The sequence below is a fragment of the Elaeis guineensis genome, chromosome 1 (genome assembly GCF_000442705.2).
Source record: "Elaeis guineensis isolate ETL-2024a chromosome 1, EG11, whole genome shotgun sequence".
Taxonomy (NCBI): domain Eukaryota; kingdom Viridiplantae; phylum Streptophyta; class Magnoliopsida; order Arecales; family Arecaceae; genus Elaeis; species Elaeis guineensis.
Genome location: NC_025993.2, coordinates 118,517,333 through 118,539,873, shown reverse-complemented (window position 1 = coordinate 118,539,873; position 22,541 = coordinate 118,517,333). Strand labels below are relative to the sequence as shown.

Genomic DNA, 22,541 nt, shown 5'->3' with positions numbered 1-22,541 from the left:
TTGCTATTCAACAATCAATGTCATATTTGGAACATGTACATTCCATTTACATTTCTTATCTCGAGCGAGTTGTCTTTAGTTTTCCATCCACTCTATTGATGTATCATGCTTATAGTTTCTATGGTTAATATCACTCAATAATCTCTTGGCTTTGCATGATTAGCTAACTAACAACTAATTTGCTCATAGAGTTAGCTCTCTCCCACCCCCGGAACGCTTCCCCGTCCCTCGAGGATTGGGAAGATTGATTAACTCCAAATTGCAGCTTATTTCCCTCTAAGTCTTTACTTCGAGTTGCATCTCCCCCCACCCTTCTCCAATTTTTGTCATAGTTTCCTCCTGCTTCATGTCTCAGAGGATAATCTGTTTTTTATATCTCGGCATCAACTTTGCCGAACAAATGTGAGCAGTGCATTGAACATGCTTTTTTGTTGTAGATAAGAAGCAAAGATGTTCCCAATATCCACCCTACTTCTTGGCTTTATCTATTGCAAATTAATGCTACATGGTTTCTTCTTAGAATTCTCGAGTGGGAGGCCTACCTCCAGAACATACTTTTAAGAGTAATGTTAGGGGGCACTGGAATTTTACAATGCGACACTTTTCTACATAATAGTGCTTCATAGGGTCTTGGCTTGACAATTAGGACTTCTTAGGCCTGAGACTACAAAAAATTACCAATCTTGCCAAAAAAAAATGTCTCCAATTCAAGCTATTCACATAGATAGAAGCATAGATGGTTGCAATCTCTCAAAGTTATAGATTTCATCCTGTTAGAAAGGCTCTATGTCTACAAGAAGCATGGACATATGGTTTTTCATGAGAAGAAGCATTTGATGATAGGCTGAAAATGTATTAGATATAAATCAATATTAGCATATTTATATTCATGTTTATTTTATTTAACAAATACAGATATGATATGATATTAATCAGATGTAAAATTTATATTCATATTTATTTTAATAAATAGATATGATATAAATTCGATATAGAAAATATAGATATAAATATGAATATAAGTTGAATAATTAAATTTATGGCACAAAACCAAAGATATTACTCAATATGTAACAATCTAGGACCTTACCCAAAATCAAGAGTGAAAAGATATTATTTAGATTTCTTGCTCTGTATAAATATATATGCAAGATCTTTCCAGCGAATAATAATATGGACTAAATATACACCCATATGAATCTTCATATATTTCCATTGAAGCCTTCACGTCTCATTAGGTTAAAGGTCTAAATTTATGCTTCTATTTATAAACACCACGATCGGCCATGATCAATTCTGATGAATCTGTGCTATAGTATTTCCTAGTCCATATAAATTATGAACTAGATCGGAAGGTATTATTGGGTTCCTTGATCCTGTATAATATCCAAATCTTTCTAGCAAATATTAATTGATGTGGGATGAAATATATATATATATATATGCTCATATGGATCCTTAAAAATAGATGATAAATCAAGTTAATAGCATGTTAATATGTCATTTATTTTTTTAAAAATATTTCAGATGCTATATAAAATTAAATAGGATTACAAATAAAATTAGTTATTCGGATACGAATCAGATAGTTATTTATCCATATCTATTTTTATTTAACGGATATGAATACGGATATGGATATTAGTCAGATACTCAAATTTCTATCCATATCTGGATAGATTCATATATGAATACGGATCTATATGGTATTATCCTATCCACTTTCATCCCTATTGTAAGAACTTTTATAATCTCTTCTATCAAGATTATTTGGTGGTGATGATTTGATAGATATTCTTTTTTTCAGTTTACGTGATGATGGCAGCACCTAATCATGCTACTTAGATCACAGGTAACCTACTCCTATAGATATCGTATAATGCATGCTTGTGATGTATAAAGAAAGGGAAGAATACAAAACTAGACTCTAATCAAGATACAAATAAAAATTGAAGGCACATATTATAATTAAAATATAGGATATTGCACATTAAAGCATATCTCTAAATATATATCCCATTGGTCATACCCCTCCTTAGCAGCCATAGTTCTAGATTCGAGTCTTGAATGATATATCCCTAAATTTCAGAATTTAGAAAATTATAATACAAGTAGATTTCCCCCCTTTTCTTAAAAAAAAAAAGAAGAAGCATATATCCAAATATCAGGGAAAATCTTAGGACCCAAACGAGTTGATATTTGAAAATATCTAGGTGATTGCAAACTGAATCATTTAAATTTATCCTTTACATAGCTAAGATGCTGGAAGACAGCAGACGCTGATTATGCTAGTTTCAACTTTTTCTCTAATAGACAATAATCCAGCACTAGGTGATTAACTTTTAGTTTGTTCAAGCAAATCCAAATTGCTCATTAGAAGCAAAGTAGATTGGTTATTGCAAAAAAAAAAAAAAAGAAAGAAAGGAGAGCAGAATGGGGATGTCTAATGTATAAATCAATCACAACTAACAGAAGCCATAGCCCCCATTTTATTCTAGCAAATGAGCAAACATTGGCGTTCTACTAATTAATCCTCCAAGATTCAGCAAGTGGCATACTTGTTGAGGTTTTTAATGGCGGAGCATTTGGTGTAAGGATGAGTAGATTAAGTAGACTAATAATAAGCCCAAAGTAAAGGAGTGTTGCTTGCCGGCATGAGCTAATCAAGTGAACACCCTTGAGATATCAAAAGACCTGTAAAGCAGTATAAAAATGAAACTTGTATTGTTGATTAATAAATCATCTGAGAACGTGCACTAAGGCGGCAATATTTGTGTTAGCTCGACAAGTTGAGTTACTAAAAGGGTCATAAATTTAAGAAGTTTAGGAGGTGTTTGGTTGGAAAGAGTGGGGATCCAGAATCGGAATTGGAATGGATGACTCTCATTCCATCTATTTGGTTGGGAGGAGTCCCATTCCAATTCCGATTCCGATTTCGGAGTGGAATGAGAATGGCTCAATCTATACAGAACTCAGGAAGTGTTTGGTTTGCAACTGGAATCAGAATAGGAATCGGAATAGCTTGGAGTCGAAATCGGAATGGCTATCTCCCGAAGCGTTTGATTCGGAATCAGAATCGAAATTGAAATGAAAAATTGAATCCATAGAAGAGAATAAGGATTGAGTTCTATATAAATGGAGCCATTCCCATTCCACCCTGGAATCGGAATTGGAATGGGATTCCTCCCAACCAAATGGTTGGAATGGAAGTTATCCATTTCGATTTCGATTCCAGACCCCACTCCTCCCAACCAAACACCCTCTCAATCCTTACTCTCCTTTATGGATTCAATTTTTCATTCCAATTTTGATTTCGATTTCGATTTCGATCACGAACCAAACGTTTTAAGGGATTTGGCCATTCCAATTTCGATTCCAAACCATTCCGATTTTCATTCCTATTTGATTCTGGTTGTGAACCAAACACCCCCTTAAAATATATTCATATATGATAAACAAATATTTTATGGTACTCAGAAGCTTATATGCCAACATATAATTAGGGATGAAGCCCCTTTACGTATGGCCAATAGTGAAGGTATTCTTTCAAGAGCATTTAACAAAATTATATTATTGGAACTGGTGCGCTAACAAAGCCATGGTTTACATATGAGATACACTTTTGAGGCATTAATAAAATTTTGTTGTTTTGTTCATGAATATTTATGGGGAACTATAATAGCATGTGATGTCTGGTATTAGATATGTAAGATCCAGAGGAACAATTTAAGAGACTTGGTCAATTGATTTGTCAACTAAAGGAGAAATAAGGACTCTGGTTCTTTTTTCCTTTAATTGTCACGGCTAAGGATGAGGTTAGCATATCTCATTTGCATGCCAACTATTGGTGGATGAGGTCCATAAAATGGTGGCAAGCCTTTTCTTGGTTGCTAGGGAACAGACCACATCAACACTTGGATGTCACAGGTCACATGTCATATTGCTTGCATAGTTTGAACATGTCTAACTGAAACTATATTGTCAAGAGTGACAATGTTTTCATCATGTAATAGCCTTTACCATCTTCTAATTTGAGAGGTCTATGTAAACTAGCATGAGTCGAGCCACTTTTATAGTTAGAATGCTCGAACTAATTTGTGAGTTTGTATATAATGGCTTGGGTGAACAAGATTTGTGTTGAGATCATCTGAGATGTCTAACAAGGGATCCAAAACAACTTCTTTGGGCAAAGATTGAATATACAATAATAAATCCACTAGTTATTTGTCCAAAGTGTTTTGATAATAAATTTGTATATAAAATAAATATATAGTATATTATTGATTTTGTAAATATTTTTGTAGTAGTAGTTTCTCTAGTGTTTGGTTGGTTTGTGGTGATGCTTGTTGATTATGGGTTCATGGTGTTATATTTTATTTTCCCAAGGGTCGACATAAGTTATTGGTTACAGTAAAAGGATGAAATTATACATCAATGTGCTATTACATGGAGGAATAATATCTCATTTTAACTTAGGGGTATGTCATAACATTGTTTTCCTTGGTGACTTACAACCTTAGGTGTTAGGGTTAGATGTGATATGATATGTCCAATTAATCAAATACTTGGCTATGCGCCTGGTGCTCCATGATCAATATCCAAAATTTGGTGTACCAGCATGTTCCCATATGCTTTATAGTTGATTTGGCTTATTCTAGAAATTATTTAAGCACCTTGATGGGATCCTCGATAGCGCATATAGATCCTCACTGTTTTGGCTTCCGAGAAATCATAGAGGTAATTCCATTGTTTAATTAGCTACTTAGTGGACTTCATAGGCTATGAAAGAGAATTGTGGAGCTTTGTATATAATGTCTATGTTATTAAATATTTTAGACCTTATATCAGCTTTAGAGCCAACTGGCTTATTACTTAAATTATGTTGAGTGGGAAGCTCACTTAAGGCCCTTTTGTTCCATTGAAATAAAAAGAGAGAGAGAGGGGCCACTATCCATAATGTGTGCACCCCTTTCTTTTTGACTAAATGAGAGAATTTGGGGGGATGGGGAGAAAGATCACCTCTTTTACATGCACCCTCTCCTAATCTGTCTCCTTGTTTGATTAGGATAGATGGATTCAGTGGGTAGCACAAAGCTTTGCCCCCTCCCTCTTCTATAAAAAGGTAGAGCTGATCTAGGTTATGTAATTAATGAGAAATCTCTCTTTTCTCTCTTGAATTTCTTTTATTCTCTCCTAAGTTTATATAATGGTGTCAAGATTTGGAGAAATCTTCTGAAGGCTCTTTTGGTGATTGAAGCAGATTCGAGCAAGACTCCATATGGGTAGAAAGAGCTGGAGACTGTGCCTCAACATCTATCGAAAGTGCAGATATGAGATTCATCCTATCAATTTGCAAGACTTGACTATCTATGTAAGGTATATTATTACTCTTTCATAATTAATTGAGAAAAATTTTCATATATTATATCAATCTTGGAGTATGGTAGATCTTTTTCCGCTGTATACTTCCCTATATACCTAACTTTCAGTGGTTACCAATTCACATAGTACTTTCTATAGAAAAAATAATAATGAAAATGAGGCCATAGTGAAAATGAAATGCATTGCTTATAGGTAGCTAGGATTGTTGAAGGTGCTAAATGTTGAAGAGTTTAAATTGTCGTTGATCATGTAACTATTTATTATACTATTACATAGCCAATAATATTTTAGGTCATGTTGTTTTTGTCTTTTTCTCTTTTTTTTTGTGAGCAAAATGGTGGAAGAGGTGGTGATGTTTTAGATCATTTTGTTACGTGACTGATATGGTGGCAATAATCACTCTTTTATTCTCTTATAGAATTTTAATCTCATATGATCTTAATTTTGCTCATTTGCAAGAGGTTGGACATTTGGATAATTAAGTGGATTTTCATGCTTAGAAATGATTGATGCACAATTATGTAGGAACCATTGAAGATTTGTTTTTTCAAATTGTTATCTAACTTGCATAATATATTCTTCATTAGAAAAGGGAACATTTATATGGATATTGCTTTCCTTGATTTGTAATATGTAACCACATATAATCCTTTTACCATGGGTAGTTGCTTTTGGTTCAAGAATTAGAAAGAGTGGAATAAGAATTTACTCCACTTAGAAAGCTTATTCTTATTTTAGCCTAGCTGAAGATTTTTAGAGATGACCAACATAGCTCTTTGTGTTTGGTCATAGGTTGAAGGAAGATTTAATATATTAAGGTCCATCTACTCCATCATTCCACTTTAACTTACCAAATATTAGAAAAATAGCCTACTCATTTGAAGAGATAAACAGATATTTTGAAAACTATTTAAAATTTTTTTATTTAATCTGGATAAGCTAAGGCTGCATTTGGTATCACCATGACTTTTTTTAAAAAATTAGAAACTATTTTGTTTGGATTTCTAAAGCAGAAGTCATGTTTGGAATCATTACTTCTTTAAAAAAATAATAATCTGTTGGCCCTTCTCAAAGCCAGCATTGAAATGCCAAGAGGGCTCTTTAAAGCAGGCTAAGACTATGGCGAGGTGAAGGAGGGGTGGGGCAATGGAGGCTTCGCAGTGGCCATTGAGGATGGAATTTGGTAATGTTTGGGATGCAGAGATTGGGACTGACTGTGGACAAGTATACAGGGATGGGATCTGGCTTCTCCAACTTGGATGACATCTTCTTTGGCCATCCGAGTCTCTCCTTCATCGAGATAGGGTCCAATTGTGTGTGGGACTGACTAAAGATGTATGCAAAGGCAAGGTTCAGCTTCGCAGGCTTGGACAATGTCTTCTTCAACTTCTCAAATTTGGAAGATACTTTCTTTGGTCATCCGGGCCCCTCCTTCATAGAGTGTTGCTTTCTCTAACTTGGATGATACCACCAACTCCTTGTCATCTAAGGAGAGGTTGAGGGCAAATGGGATAGTGGCAACAATAAACAAAGCAACGTTAGACAACCCATAATGTTGGTGTCAGAGCGAGGTGGCAACCTAAGACTACCGATGGACATCATGGAGAGGTGGATGGAGGTACGAGAGAGATATGAAAATCTATTTTAATCCTTTATTTGATATAAGGATGACTTGGAGAAAGAATGGATATATTTATATAATATTTTATTTAACTATATTTAATAAAAAATATTATCATTATCAATTTGTAATACTTATTATATTAAAGAAGAAGAATAATATATAAATTTATAATCATTATAATTTATAATTATATATAAAATTAAATAAATATTTAATTTTATTTAATTTAATTAAATAAATAATTTTATAAGTTAATTATATTTGAATTAATTAAATTATTAATTTAAAATAATAATAATTTATGTATATATAATTAACTAAAATATAAATAAAATAGAAATATAGAAATATATATAAATAAAATGAATACAAAAGTAAAGAAGTTTATAGTTTTATTGAAAAATTAATGAGGATAATTTTTCAATATAGAAATCATCTCTCCTATGCTCCATCCATCTTTTTTGCATCCTCTCAAATTTAGAGGATAAAAATTGATAGTTCAGGATGATGGGTAATTTTTTTTTTCATCTATTATCCCTAAGACTCTTTGATTCATGAAAGTGGAGAGAGAAAGAGGTAATATTCCTGAAAAGTGGAGATAGTCCTCTTATTTGATTGGAGCTTTAGAAGAAAAGAAAATAAAAAAATCTTTTTCTATAAGAAGGCACTTTCTATATTTCATAGAAAATAGAAATCTATAGGGGAGATGGGTTTGGGACTTCCTACTGGATGGAAAGTGATGTTCTTTTTTTCTTTCCAAAAATATTTTTTTAAGATCAATGGTTGAAATTTTGAAAAATATCGATGGATGGTTAGGATGAAATATTGAATAGTAATATTAATATATTATATATATTAAAATATTAATATATATATTAATATAATATTATATTTAATATTTATTTATAAATTTATAATATTAAAATATTAATATTCTATTTATATGATATCATTACATATATAGGTATTATATTAATATAATAAATTATTATGATCTAATATTATATATAATATATTAATATTATATTTATATTAATATAAATATGATATTATTGTTTATACAAAGTTTGGGAGAAAAAATATATGATCTTATATCTATTAACAGTATAATAAATATTTTACATAGTTTTTAGAAAAATAAATGCTAAACTAAATATAAGGAACTCTGCAATAAATTATTTTTCTATAATTAATCAAATATTCGAATCATTTTTTTCGAAAGTAAAAGAAAAATTCTTTCCACGAATAAATGAGTCCTAAGATTTTTTTTTGAAAATATATTATCTCCATCCCTCCAATTCTATCCATACTCTCCCTCATGACCCCAACCAAAAATAATGAAAATTTATATTTTGTATCAGATTTTATATTCTCTTTTTTTTTTAGAAAAAATGAAACCGAGCAAGCCCTAAGTAATTTATTTTTTGAATTAAAAAAGAATAAGAGTAAGCTAACCTATCTACTCTGAGTTATTTTGTTCACATTTTTATTGATGTAAAAAAGATAGAAACAGAGAGGATACTTTGTTCTAAAAACAACGCTAACAAAGTTGAATCGAAGACCCATTCCCTCCCCTAGTTTTATAGAACTAAAATCCATGCACGCACATCTAGGCTCACGATAAAAGGTCAATGTTTCTATTCATGGACAGCAAACAAAGGTAAAGATATGCCCATTTTTCTTAAAGAGCTTGTAGAGTAGTTTACATCCAAGCCTCCGTATTTGACATCCACCGGCACCTGTACTTTCCCATTTTTCTTTTATATTTTAAACAAATATAGCTTCCAACTTTGAAATGCTTACTTTGAGAGTTTTTTTTTATTATATGTTAGTAGAAGTAGATGCTATGAAGGTAAGGTCTCACTGCCTTCCTTCTCCCGTGAATGGAAGCAGGCTTAATTAATTTAATCCTTGGACCAAACACATACGCCAATAATAGAGGGGTTCACTTTTCATGAAGATAGGTTTCACTTGAGAGCCTATGTAATTCTCATGGACCGATGGAAATAAGACAAAAGAGATGCAGGCCCGTCGTACATTAACACCCCGCCTCCACACAAAATCAACTATGTTTCGTCGGTAACAGTTTTAGCAAAAAGGCATCCAAGGAGCACCTGAACTGGACTCCTTAAAAGAGGGCAAGGGTATTTTTTGGGAACCACGAGCGGGGAACGTTAACGATACGGCAGTTGAAGCGTATTCCTCCTCCACATTTATAGATCGTGGCACGTGTCACATCCACCAAGATCCGACCGTTCGGGTGTTCCATGGTTGGGGTGCTGCCACGTCTATGAAAATGGGGACCTCGAGGATGTGAGGACAAATTAGCCACATAAAACGGGTAAGTGGGTTGATTAAAATAATCACATTTTTGGATACCAATAAGATTTAGCTCCACTGATAGAAAATTTAACGCTTTCCTTCTTTTATCTTTGAAATTGGAGGCTTCCACGCTTGGTGATGGGAGCTTATTAAAGTTGGTACCCTGCCATGGATGGTGGGCCCTTGGTTTGGGCTTCATGATTAATCATGATTAGACAGCTTTGATTAGACTAATTTAATAATAAATGATTTGGATTGTCCTGTATTTTATATAGTGTAGGATAGGACATGACATTCTGATATGACATACTATTATAATCCTACGGTTTTTTTAAGGGTTTTTTTTTTTTTTTTAGTGTTTCTGTTGGGGGGAGGGGGGGTGTGGGGTAAGGTTGGGGGTTGGTGGGGGGTGGTTGGGGATCATGTTTCATTTTTTTTGGTTGGGAATCATGTTAGATATGCTGTATCTAGAGAAGATTTTGAATGCATAACCTATGTAACATTGTCAACCAACGGAAGTCTAATTTACATCAACTAGAAACATGAAATCAACACTTTAAGAGCATGTAAACCATCGAGTTTAGAAGTTTGGTATACACATCTAAGATGAAGTATTAATGAGCAGTGACAATCACGATCAAACTCTCTTATTCCAAAATTTGTGATGATTTCTATGATTGCTGGCTTCATGATTAACTATACATGAGAAATGAGATCAGCACATGCTACATGACGTTTTAGTTTTGAGAAGGACATGGAGACTATTTGGCAACTAGCTTTTAGAAGTTTCAATGCATTTATAATGTTGCAATTGAATTTTTGTACGGTTTCACAAAAATTTGTTCATGATACGTGGCTTACCAAATTTAGTAGACCATTCACAACATCATAATTTGAATTGTTAATTATTTTCTCATGCATAGCTTATGCTTTCCTGTTTATACTCATGAGAGAATCTTCACCTATCATGGATACTGCTTACAAAATCATTGCAACAAGTAGGTATAATCTAGAAATGTAAACTAGCTAGCTAGATGCCTTATATATATATATATAAGATGTTTAAGATGCCTAAAAAATATTATAACTCGCACTTATCAGCCTAGCTAGATGGTGCTCATCTTTTCTTTAAGGAGAGGTCATGGATTCAAACATGAGTGAGTCAACTAGCTATCATTGTTTCCAAACAAAAATGCTGTTTCATAAAACCATAAAATGATAGTATGTGTACCCAAAAAAATAAGTGATAATATGGATTCAACCTATATATCTACCTTAGGAAATTGGAGTTTCTTGATTATCTAATAGATGTTGTTGTTTTATCATTTGCAGCTTGATTCCATCCTTTCATAAGTTTGTCTTGTGGAGTAGCTCGGAACTAGATTGCTTCACTTTAATTGAACTGTTTGTTTTGCCAAGCTTTTTTCTTTGGAAAAAAAAAAAAATACAGAGAGATCCACCTATATCATAATTATCCAAGTTCTATATTTAAGAATGCATCATCCAAGATTCGAACATGAGATCACTCTTGTAGTGTAATGCATATCATTGACTTTCTTTTTGAGGTCCTTAAATCATAGAAAACCTCAAGATTTCAATAATACTCGATCCCCTTATGAGGTTAATTACCACCAAAATCATTGTCAATTGCTTTAATAAAATGAGAAGCATTATTTGCTTAATTCAATCTAAAGTTGAATTCTTGAAGAAAAAAAATCATTTTTTCCTAACAACAAAACCTATTATGGACAAATAATTGATTTTCATACATAAATTGGTGATAGTATAATGGCAAAATAGGATTACTTATTGTTCACAAAATAATGTATCACAAAAGTTATATGTTTTGATTTAAAATATTTTTTTTTGATTGGATGGATAATAAAGATAATGAACTTGAGTTATTATATCTATTAAGTATGGTTATAAATAGGTCGAGTTGAAAAAAAATCATTTTTTCCTAACAACAAATTTATTATATATAAATAATTGATTTTCATACATAAATTGGTGATAGTATAATGGCAAAATATGATTTCTTATTGTTCACAAAATAATGTTTCACAAAAGTTATATATTTTGATTTAAAATATTTTTTTGATTAGATGGATAATAAAGATAATGAACTGGAGTTATTATATCTATTAAGTATGGTTGTAAATAGGTCGAGTTGAAAAAATCATTTTTTTCTAACAACAAAACCTATTATAGACAAATAATTGATTTTCATATATAAATTGGTGACAGTATAATGGCAGAATAGGATTACTTATTGTTCACAAAATAATGAATCACAAAAGTTATGTATTTTGATTTAAAATATTTTTTGATTGGATGGATAATAAAGATAATGATTGGAGTTATTATATCTATTAAGTATGGTTATAAATAGATTGAGTTGAAAAAAATCATTTTTTCCTAACAACAAAACCTATTATAAACAAATAATTGATTTTTATGCATAAATTGGTGATAGTATAATGGCAGAATAGGATTACTTACTGTTCACAAAATAATATATCACAAGAGTTATATATTTTGATTTAAAATATTTCTTTTGATTAGATGGATAATAAAGATAATGAACTATAGTTATTATATCAATTAAGTATCGTTGTAAATAGGTCGAGTGGACTCGTGATTGACCCAACCCGATCTAATTCGGTGAGATCCAACCTAACCTATTCTTGATGACCTATGGGATCAAGTTGTGTTCAAATATTAGACTCATTTCATATTTTAATTGGGGTTAGATTTCATAAACTTTCATCTAATCCGACTCAATTTGTATATTATATAGATTCTATTTTGGGTCTTCTTGTTGGTTACCCAACCCAACCGAAATTGATATAAAAAAAATATTTTAAGCCGATTCGTCTTTTTTCTTGTTAAGAGAAAAGAGTTCAAACTAATCTCACTATGTTCACAAAGGCTAGCTGTTAAGATTATTAGCCTCTTGAAGTAGATTGCAGTTTTGGATAGATATTAAATCGTGAAATTCTGACCATATTAGCAAACAATTTGTGATAGTCAAAATTCATTTCGATTCAGCAGATGTAGATCTAGAAATAAATCGAATTCAAATTGGATCCAACCTAGATCTAAATATTTTGGATTGGGTCTGAGGATCATATATAACCTTGACCTAATCTGAACAGCTCATCAAATCTAAAACATTTTTTATGGACTTGTCGTGTATTAAATTGGATTCGCATCTAATATTGAGTCTAAAACATTTTTTATATAACCCACAGCACCCGACCACACCCCCCCCCCCCCCCCCTTCTATTTAATAGCAATTAGAATGAGATAATGCCTAAAATAGTAACCACAATATCGATATCTATAACGAGTGTGTGTAATTAAAAGCGGACCGCCATTGGGATGGTTGTTATATTATAATAGCTGATATTTTAAACAATAAAAGATTGCCTCTAGATGCATTTGTCACATGGAGGGTATTTTGGGCCCGAATTAGATAGGGATGTTTGACCAGCAGTCAAAAATGTTTAAACACTCCAGTAGTTTCTAGAGCAATATATTAACATCAGAAACATTTAAAAAAAACATATAATCCCAATAACATGCCAGCAAAGGTGAAACATACCCTCACAATGCTGGCTGCCTGAGCCTTCCACCCCTTCAGCCCTCTCCCTCCCGCTCTGTACTTCTCCCTCACTTGTAAAGCTGAAAGCAACCACACCCTGTCCCTTCCCTTGCCATCCATCTCCCCCCTCCACACCTCCCCTCTCCTCCCTCCTTCTATTTTGTTTCTCTTCCCATTCCTCATCACAGTTAAAGTGAGCCCAAGAAAGAGCAATAAAACAAACCAATAGGAGTTGCAGAACTAGATCTCACATCCTCTATCCCAAAATTCTTCTCACCTCTCTCTCTCTCTCTGAAAAGGTTCTAATACATTATCCAACTTTATTATGGTTCTTTCTTCCAATAATTCTAGCTCAAGCCTCTCTTTGTCTATCTCTATGCCTGTGTCTATATATCAGTTTATGCCTTCACGCTAAGGTGAACAGGGGAGGTGGTGCTCTTAACCTGCACGCATTGTCCTACTTTTACCCCTTCACATTTAATGTTCTCTAATGGAATCCACGCCAGTAATTGAATGGTTAGAAAGCTCCAGATCAGTCCTCTGCTCCTCTTCCAGTGCTGCGGTTGTCTGTGAGTACTAACTGGTCTTCAGTTCTTAACCTTTTCGGCCTGGTTTTACATCCACACCCTCCTCCTTCATCCCCTGTTCTCTGTTTCTTTTACTTTTCCGAGACTTTTCTGGTGCTCGACTGCTTGAAGATTGTGTCAAGATGGCATCTTTTTGATCTGGGCAGTTGATATAGTATGTATTCTGTTTCTTTTTTTTTTGCACTTTTTTAAGTTACAAAGATGAGGCTTCTTTGAAATGGACTGTTGGATTTGCTGTTTCTTTACCAGTCCCATCCTAGTTTTATTTTTCAGTGTCGTCGTCTTCCTTTTTCTGTAGGCATTGCATAAATCTCAAAAAATAAAAAAAAAATAAAAACAATAAAAAAAAGATCTTGAATTGGGGAGCAGTTGCTCTTGTTTGCAGCTTCTTGAGTTTTTGCTCTTAAGCCCATGCCTCCTGATTATGGTTTGCTTTAGTGGTTGTGATTCTCTTGTTTTCTTGTTTTTAAGATTTTCTCAGTGGGAGGTGTTTTGGTAGCTGTTGCATGTGATGCACTAGTGAGGGCCAGTGAGGTTGGTAGTTAGGATTGGTTCAAACCTTTGAGGTGTGGGTGGGTGTAGGAGGAGATAAATAGTCGGGAGAAGGAGAGAGGAAGGTAAGTGTAAGAAAGAAAAGTGTGCGTGTGAGAGAGAGAGAGAGAGAGAGAGAGAGAACAAGGAGTGTCAAAAAAAATTGAAAAGGATTTGCTTTCATGGAGTGGGATTCCAAGATTTGTTCTTGGGATTTTTCAGAACTGGCGCAACATGGTGAACCAAACATAGGCTCAGTGGTTGGGTTGAGTGGTGGCCTAGGAAGCCAGACTGGTGGAGTAGAATGTTCAGTTGATCTGAAACTTGGGGGATTGGGGGAATTCAGGCCATCAGAGAGGTGGAAAGAGCAATCCAGGGTGTCGACACTGGCATCGTCGTCTGGTCCATCTAAAAGGGCTCGAGCTCCAAGCAGTGCTACGCAGATTGTGTCATGCTTGGTTGATGGATGCAAAGCTGATCTTAGTAATTGCAGGGACTATCATAGGCGCCACAAGGTCTGCGAGGTCCACTCCAAGACTTCGACAGTGATGGTAGGCGGTCAAGAGCAGCGCTTCTGCCAGCAGTGCAGCAGGTAATGCAACAGGACTCAATTGAATGGTGAATTGCTTGTTCTCTATTTGTACAAAATTGCGTTCATTCATGAGAGGCATCGATCATTATTCTTCTAGCTTGTATTATGCTTTACTAGAATCTTGCTCGCACTTCAAACAGAAAAAAATAGTTCTGTGAGCTGTTGCACTTTGGGATTGTCTCGTAATTTGCCGCAGCTAATTCTTTTGCTAGTCTTAGCTTGTCAAAATGACCAAACTGGTGAAAGCGTTCTTGCTTTCTGTTATTTATCAAATCTTTAACTCTTTGTGGCATTTTGTAGTTTGGCATTTTATGTTATTTAACCAGGCATAAGCCCTCTTGAGTTACTTCATCCTTTTTTTTCCCTCCTAATCAGGTCACCATGATCTGAGTGCAACATTTAAATATGAGATTGTTCACTGGCGATCTGAGTCCAATGTTGCTGTTTTTGACTGAAATAAGGGATGGAGGTCCTTTGCTTTTGAAAATTGCAAATATCTCTAGAACATTAGAATCTTGACTTTTTGCTATATTTGAGTCTGTAACTTGTTTCTTGAGCGACCGTACTCAATTAGGGTTTCTTCTAAAATAATTGAGGCTTTGATTTCAGTATGTAATCATGTCATGTCAGCAATTTATCAACTGCTTGTTGGTTCTTGTGGAACTGAATGCCATAAGAAACTTACTGGTGATTTGTCTGTGGTTTATCGGGACATTTATTTTCCCCAAAAAAAATCTGAACATTTATTTTGATGAGTCAATTTGAGGAACAGCTAGGCAACTAATGCGTCAATCTTTTGTTTCTTCTAATGATAACAATTATTTTGTTGAGCTGTTGTTTTCTTGTTGCAACGTGGAAGGCTTTATGGCCCCATCTTGACAAGTACTGTTTATCTAAATTAACTGTAAGAAGTATTCGCCCAAGTCTTAACAAAAGTAACTGGTCCCTTTCTGGGTCAAAAATTTCGCACTGCTGTCCTTTCCCTTGTCCCTTCTTTTGTAGTCTTTCCTTTATTTTGTTTCTTGCTGTTTGTTTGCTTTTTTGTAAACCTAAATTTTGTCTCTTTACTCAACAACATATCTCCATTAGATCTTCTTTTTTTTTTTTTTTAATCTTTTCTTGCTTATGGTCAGGTTGTTCTATCTATCTCAGAAGAACGAAGTTTCTCTTTCCCTTGTATCTTTGTTTTGTGATTCATGGGATGCAGTGAACTTGGTTTTTATTTGTCTGCATGTACATGTTTTTCTAATTTGTAGAACATATATTCCTTTACTTTTTTATTTGCTATCCTTTCAAATGCAATGCGTCTTCCTGAGTCTTCTTGCAGTATTGTCTACATCTTTTGCTATTTGCTATTTTGTTCTTCTCAACAAAATGACAGAAGCTTATTGTGCAAGAAAATGACAGAAGTTTATTGTGTTCGGTAATCTTTCTTCTAAAACTATGATGTCGGAGGAGTCTAATTTACCCCTTTCATGTTACATATTTTTATTTGTTTTCTCATCAATTAATTTTCCATTCCTCTTCAAATCCAACAGTATCTGCATCTTGGACATCTTCTTGAAAATTAGCTTAGTCATGTTTTTTTCCTTAATGCTCACTACCTCACCCTTTAGAGAAACATGAATTTTGCACTAATATTTGCTATCTTGTCTTCTCTTGTTCACCCTGCATAATATTACAAAATATAAGCGACTAGCCTTAGGCCAGGTATACAGGATCAGATCTGTAGATCCCAGTTTTCAAAGCGATGTCCTTCGTCACATTATTTCTGTTCAACTTGTTTTCCATCAATATCTATAACCATCTGTCCTTGATTTGGTCCCTCTCCCTGCCAAATTGCATTTGGCTTTTGTTTTTTTCCTCCATATCTGAACCTCATAAATTTTCTATTTCATTTTTGTTGGAGATTAGACATTGGACATGTATGTGGTAGCAAATCAATATTTGAAGCAGTGAGGTCATAATGCCATTGCCACTTCATCATGTTAGATACCAATGAGGTGTGTTTTGTTACCAAAATAATTGCTGAAACATAAGATTGTTTAGCAAGAAATATATACTCCCTTTTAGCTGACATCTATCAGTAGAATAGAGCAATCTGTCAAGCCCATTTTTTGGGAGAATATCTTTTTTTTTTTTAATTTTTTAAAGGATTCAAAGAGCGCCCCCGCCCCTCCCAACCAAAACAAAAAAAACCAAACCCCAGGGCCAAAAAAAAAAGTAGCTTTTTTTTTTTTGAGCTATACTTTGACTAACATTCCCTCGTTCTTCCATTGTGATGTAAGGCTGTTCTAGTCTTGCAAGCTTGTGTAAAGTACTTCCTCTCTTAATCCAGCTTGTCTAGGATCAATAGCTTGTTTGCTTTACTCCTAGTAAATGAAACAGGTGTGGTGGCACCTTCCTGCTTGCTAATAGAGGAGAGTTTTGTGAAAAATATCAAATTTTGCCCCTATAGGTCATTACATCTTGTTGGGTATAAAATACCTCCAGCCGAAGTTCGTAAAAAGCCGACCCTCCCAAGACTCTTCCGGCTTTCGACCTTGTGCGGCGTCTTTCTGAACTCCTCCGACTGTCCGAGCTTCCATGATACCATCCGGACTTCTCCAGCGGTCGACCTTCCACAGTGTCCTCCAGATTCCCCCAACGGATGAACTCCTATCGTACCATCCGGACTTCTCCAATAATGAGCTCCTCCATTCATCTACCGGACTACTCCAAACGCTCTCAAAGCTTCACTATCAGCCGATTTTCTACAGTGATCGACTATTCTCTGAATCTCTTCCAGATTTCTTCCAGCCACGATCGACTCTACTCTGAACTTCTATGGCAAGCGGACTTCATCCGAGCTCTTATAAGAACCGGACTTCGTCTGAACTTCTATAATGGATGGGCTCCACCAGCTGGATCTCTACTCCGAACTTCTTCCAGACTTCGTCAATGACCGAGCTTCTCCAACAGCGGGACTTCTACAATAAGAAGTCTCCATCCGAGCTTCCACGGCAACCGATCTTTGTTCGAGCTTCTATAATAAGCGGCCTCCTTTCAGACTCCTACAAGAGTCGGACTCCGTCCGAACTTCTACAACGGAATTGAATCCCGGACTCCTCCAACGTTCGACCTTCCATAATGTCCTCAAGACTCCTCCAGCGGACGAACCTCCACAGTGCCATCCGAACTCTACTATCGGTCGACCCTCTGCCGGATTCCTCATGAAACCGGACCTCTCCGGTGGACAATCTTCAGACGAGCTTCTACATCAGGTAAATTTCAGACGGACTTCTCTAGCAATCGGACTCCTACCGGACTTCTCCAACAGAAAGTTTCCATCCGAGTTTCTACAGCAGATGATTTCTGCCTGCAGCATCAGCGCGTAAGGCACCCCACAACTGTGAACTCGTCAGCGACCTCGAAAACATCCGAGCTTCTCTTAGATTGCTGAGACAGAGAGCCGTTCCGCTCCACTAGACGTCCCAGTCGAGCTTCAGCCGTCCAGTCCGAACTCTCCGACAAGTCGCGACAACGGACATCACTCTACTCTCTGTAACAGATTTCACATGGCCCCACCACTCTCTGGCAAGTCGCGACAACGGACACCACTCCACTCTCCATAACAAACTCCATGTGGCCCTGAACGGCCCACTGACGCCACTACTCTACGTAACAAACCCGTGTGGCCCGAACGGCCCACTACCAGGTAGTTACGGACGTCGCTGTCAATCAGTTACGCTCTTCCGTCTATAAAAGGGATTCCCAGATATGTTCTTCTCTAAGCTCTAAACTCTATCTCGAAACTCTGCTAAAATCCCATTCGAGTGCTCCATTTCTGTTGAGGCAGAGTACTAACTTGAGCATCGGAGGGTCTTGCCGGAACACCCCCAACTCCGGTTTAGACTTTCCTTGCAGGTCCCGATGGCGGCCGCGATCCCCTCGACTCCAGCTTCTCCGACGTCGGTGGAATTCTGCACCAACAGAATTGGCGCAGAGGAAGGGTCTGTGTCTTCGCAGGACCCTTGTTCTTAAAGGAGTGCTCAACGGGACTGTCTCCGGTCATCTTCTTCGACATCTTCCTCTTCTCCTGGCAGATCCCCACCTGATGCCTCTCCAAAAGGCATCCACCAGGCGATCTATGGCCTCCGTGGCCAGATCTCAGCGAGATCCACAAGCTCTGGCCTCGTCTTCAGTTTCTCAGGCTCTTCCTCCTCCGACAACGGCGATCGGTATGGAGCAGTTCGACCTACTGGTTCAGCAGGTCAGGGGCCTCATCGAAGCAGTGCAGGCGATGCAGCAGCCGCAAGCATCTGTGCGGCTGGAAAGAGCATCGTCGGAGTTCCAAAATCCGACGATCGGACGGCCTACTTGGGCCAGTCGCCTTGTGTTCCCCGAAAGAGGGAAGCAGAGGGCAGAAAGCCCTCCGTCTGATCACGATTCCACCTCCGGAGGGTCCCTACCTCCGTTCTGCCAGAAGATCCTCGAGACTCACAGTCGAGAGGATCTTCTGGATCAAAGGTTCCAGGAGATGAACCGGCGGATCAAAAAGCTCCGCCATGCTCCCCCTGCTTACGGTGAGGATATCTGTACTGACCCTCCTTTCTCTCAAATGATTATGTAGGAATCAATCCGGGCAAACTTCAAGCTCCCCCAATTTGAGAGCTATGACGGGACCTCGGATCCGATTGATCACCTGGAGGCCTTCCGGACAATGATGCTGCTCCATGGCACGCCAGACGCCATCCTGTGCCGAGCTTTTCCGTCTACCTTGAAGGGAGCAGCAAGAAACTGGTACTCGGCACTGAAGCCGGGTACTATCTTCTCCTTTGATCAGATGAGCCATCAGTTTGCTGCTTATTTCTTCAGCAGCCGGCGTCCCCGGAGAGGTTCGGAGTCCCTCATCAACATCAAGCAAAAGGAGGGAGAATCCATCCGAACTTACGTCAACCGTTTTAACGCCGCCGCATTGGAGATCCGAAACTTGGACCGGTCAGTTGCAATGGCCGCTCTGAAGAGCGATCTTCAAAAGAACGATCTTCTGTTTTCCCTGGAAAAGAAGTATCACAGGAACTTCGCTGATTTACTGGCTCGGGCCGAAGAGTATGCCCAAGCAGAGAAAGCCTTCAAGATGAAGGACGAGGAGGCCGCGAAGGAGCGGCAGGCGGGTGACTCCAGCAAGCTCGCAGCTGAAAAAGGGCCGAGTGAAGCTCGGCCACGTTCTCGAACTCCTCCCCAGGCTCGTAGGTAGAGGAGCCCGAACCGCAGAGTTCGGCGGAGCTCTCCCCCAAGAAGATTCCGCAGCTATGCCCCTCTCAATGCTCCAAAAGCCCAAGTGCTGATGGAGGTCAGGGAGCAGTTGCCAAGACCGGAAAGGATGCACACACACCCCGGGAAGCGCAATCCTAACAAGTTCTGCCTCTATCATCGTGACCATGGCCACGATATGGAGGAGTGTATTCAGCTCCGAGACGAGATCGAGGAGTTCATCAAACGAGATCGGCTCGACAGATTCATCCGACGCCGGCCTAAGGGTAGGGAAGATCGGCCGAGGGTCCTACCACAGCCAGAGCCGCCAAGGAGGGAAGAACAGTCTGAAGATCGGCCTCCAATCGGGATCATCAACACCATCTCTGGAGGACCCCGACGGGGAGCAGACCTTCCGTGACCATGGGATTCGGAAAATCTACGAATGTATTACCAATAACTTTGCCTTAAATAAAAGTTTCATATTTGCATATCTTTTCTTTTGGCATGAGCTTGTAACGACAGGGAGTAGCTCCTTCAGACAATCGAAATTAAGCGTGTCAGGAACAAGAGGAGGACCTCGTCCCGACACAAACGAAGGCTCGGTTATTTAGAGATCGGATGAGGGGAGAGGCCCTCGCAACAACCCTTATGCGCCCCCACAGCCATGTTAGGAACAAGAGGAGAACCTCGTCCTAACATGAGCAAAGTCGAAGGTCCGGTTATTTAGAGACCGGATGGGGGGAGAGGCCCTTGCAACGGCCTTTATGCACCCTCACAGCCATGTTAGGAACAGGAGGAGAACCTCGTCCTAACATGAGCAAAGTCGAAGGCCCGGTTATTTAGAGACCGGATGGGGAGAGAGGTTCTTGCAACGGCTCTTATGCACCCCCACAGTCATGTTAGGAACAGGAGGAGAACCTCGTCCTAACATGAGCAAAATCGAAGGTCCGGTTATTTAAAGATCGGATGGGGGGAGAGGCCCTTGCAACGGTCCTTACGCGCCCCCACAGCCATGTTAGGAACAGGAGGAGAACCTCGTCCTAACATGAGCAAGATCGAAGGTCCGGTTATTCAAAGATCGGATGGGAGGAGAGGTCCTTGTAACGGCCCTTATGTGCCCCCGCAGTCCTGTTAGAAACAGGAGGAAAATCTCATCCTAACATGAGCTGAAATTGATCGTGTCGGGAATAGGAGGAGAACCTCGTCCTGACACAAACGAAGATCTGGTCGTTTGAGACCGGATGAGGGGAAAAGCCCTTAGCAGCTCCTCTACACCCCTACAATCCCGCTAGGAGCAAAGGAAAAACCCTTGTCCAAACATAAAGAAAGGGGGAGGAAAAAAAGAAAAAGCGACGAGCTACACCAGAGATAAGAAAAAAAAACGAACTACATCCAAGACTCAAGGGACCTCGTCTCAACGAGGAAGAAAATCCTTGTCAAAAATCTTCAGTCTTCAAGGGGGGAGCCCAACATTGGCAGGAGAAAATAGACTTTCTCAAAGTAACGAGAAGTTCGGATCCCAAGCTCGAACATCGAGAGAGAGCGTCAAACTCGAATGGCCTCGAAAAGACCTTCGATCATGAACAAAAAGGACGAATCAACACGGCGATGATCAGGAATCTGCAAACAACGTCGACATCGAATAAGACAGAAGACAAAAGAAGCTCGGTAAACGACAACTTAATGCAAGAATGGACAAGGTAATGAAAATTTTTTTTTTTCATTTCATTAGTAAAGTGCGCGTTACAAAGCCTTTGAAGGCCAAAAAAAAAACGACAAGAAAAGAAAAGAATACACGGAAGAACGAAAGGTAAAAGAGGCTTTAGGGAAGCTCAGCTTCTTCCGACTTCGAACTCTCGGTTCCAGCCATCATCAGGAATTGCCTTAAGTTCTCAACTTCTTCTTTCAGTTCCTTCTTTCTTAACAGCATCTCCCGATACATTTGGTGGAACCTCCGACTCTCGCCCTCCGACTCCCGAAGCCTCTTCCTCAGAACTTCGGACTCCGCCTCGGCATCCTTGACCGCCTGCTACTCATAGGCCAGTGAATCTTCAGCCGCTGCAGTTCGGCCTTCTCCTGCCCAAGGGCCATGGACAGTTCTTCCATGGTCCCCCTCAAGGAGTGGAGCTTGTCGGAGTCTTATACCGAAACGGCCTGGACTCTCTCAAACACCTACCTCTGAAGGCGGGCAACCTCGTCGGTCGCCGTCTTGAGCCTCTTTCGGTAGTCGTCTACTTGCCCGCACCAGCTGGCTCGGTAGGCATTGTAGTTCGCCTCGGCGTCCTGCAGCTGCTTCTGGAGGTCGGAGAATTTCTTCGACCAGTCCCGGTCATGGTCGGTCTGAGTTGTGAGCCAGGACGAGCTCCCTTCCAACTGGTCGATCTTCTCCGTGCAGCCGCTAGCTCGACCTCAAGGGAGCTGATCTTGGAAGCCTGAGTCCAAGATCGGTCGCTGGCGTATTTTCGGAGTTCCTCAAGCTCTTTCACGAAGTCATCCTTCCTCTGGGTGTAGTCCATGAAGCCCTTTTTGTGGAGGTCCCGAAAGCGAGTAGCCTCCGCAGTGGCTTCCGAATGGCTCTTCCTCAGCCGGTGAAGCCGTCATCCAACTTCTTTGATTTCTTCGTTAGATGACGAACTTCCCTTCTCAGATCCCGGATCG

General features: G+C 38.2%; 1 protein-coding gene across 2 annotated transcripts in view; it reads left to right on the top strand.

The window, feature by feature from the left end:
• The first annotated feature begins 5,247 nt into the window (after positions 1–5,247).
• Positions 5,248–22,541, top strand: part of LOC105038812 (squamosa promoter-binding-like protein 16) — a 67,649-nt gene continuing 50,355 nt past the window's right edge. Inside the window, exons 1-2 of one of the 2 annotated variants that reach the window (XM_073261114.1) lie at positions 5,248–5,376; positions 14,547–14,645. In XM_073261114.1, the coding sequence (XP_073117215.1) occupies positions 5,279–5,376; positions 14,547–14,645 (197 nt within the window). In that variant the 5' untranslated portion in view covers positions 5,248–5,278. Of the gene's footprint in view, positions 5,377–12,690; positions 14,646–22,541 lie in introns of those variants that run through there. The other variant, XM_010914718.4, reaches the window with a different exon arrangement.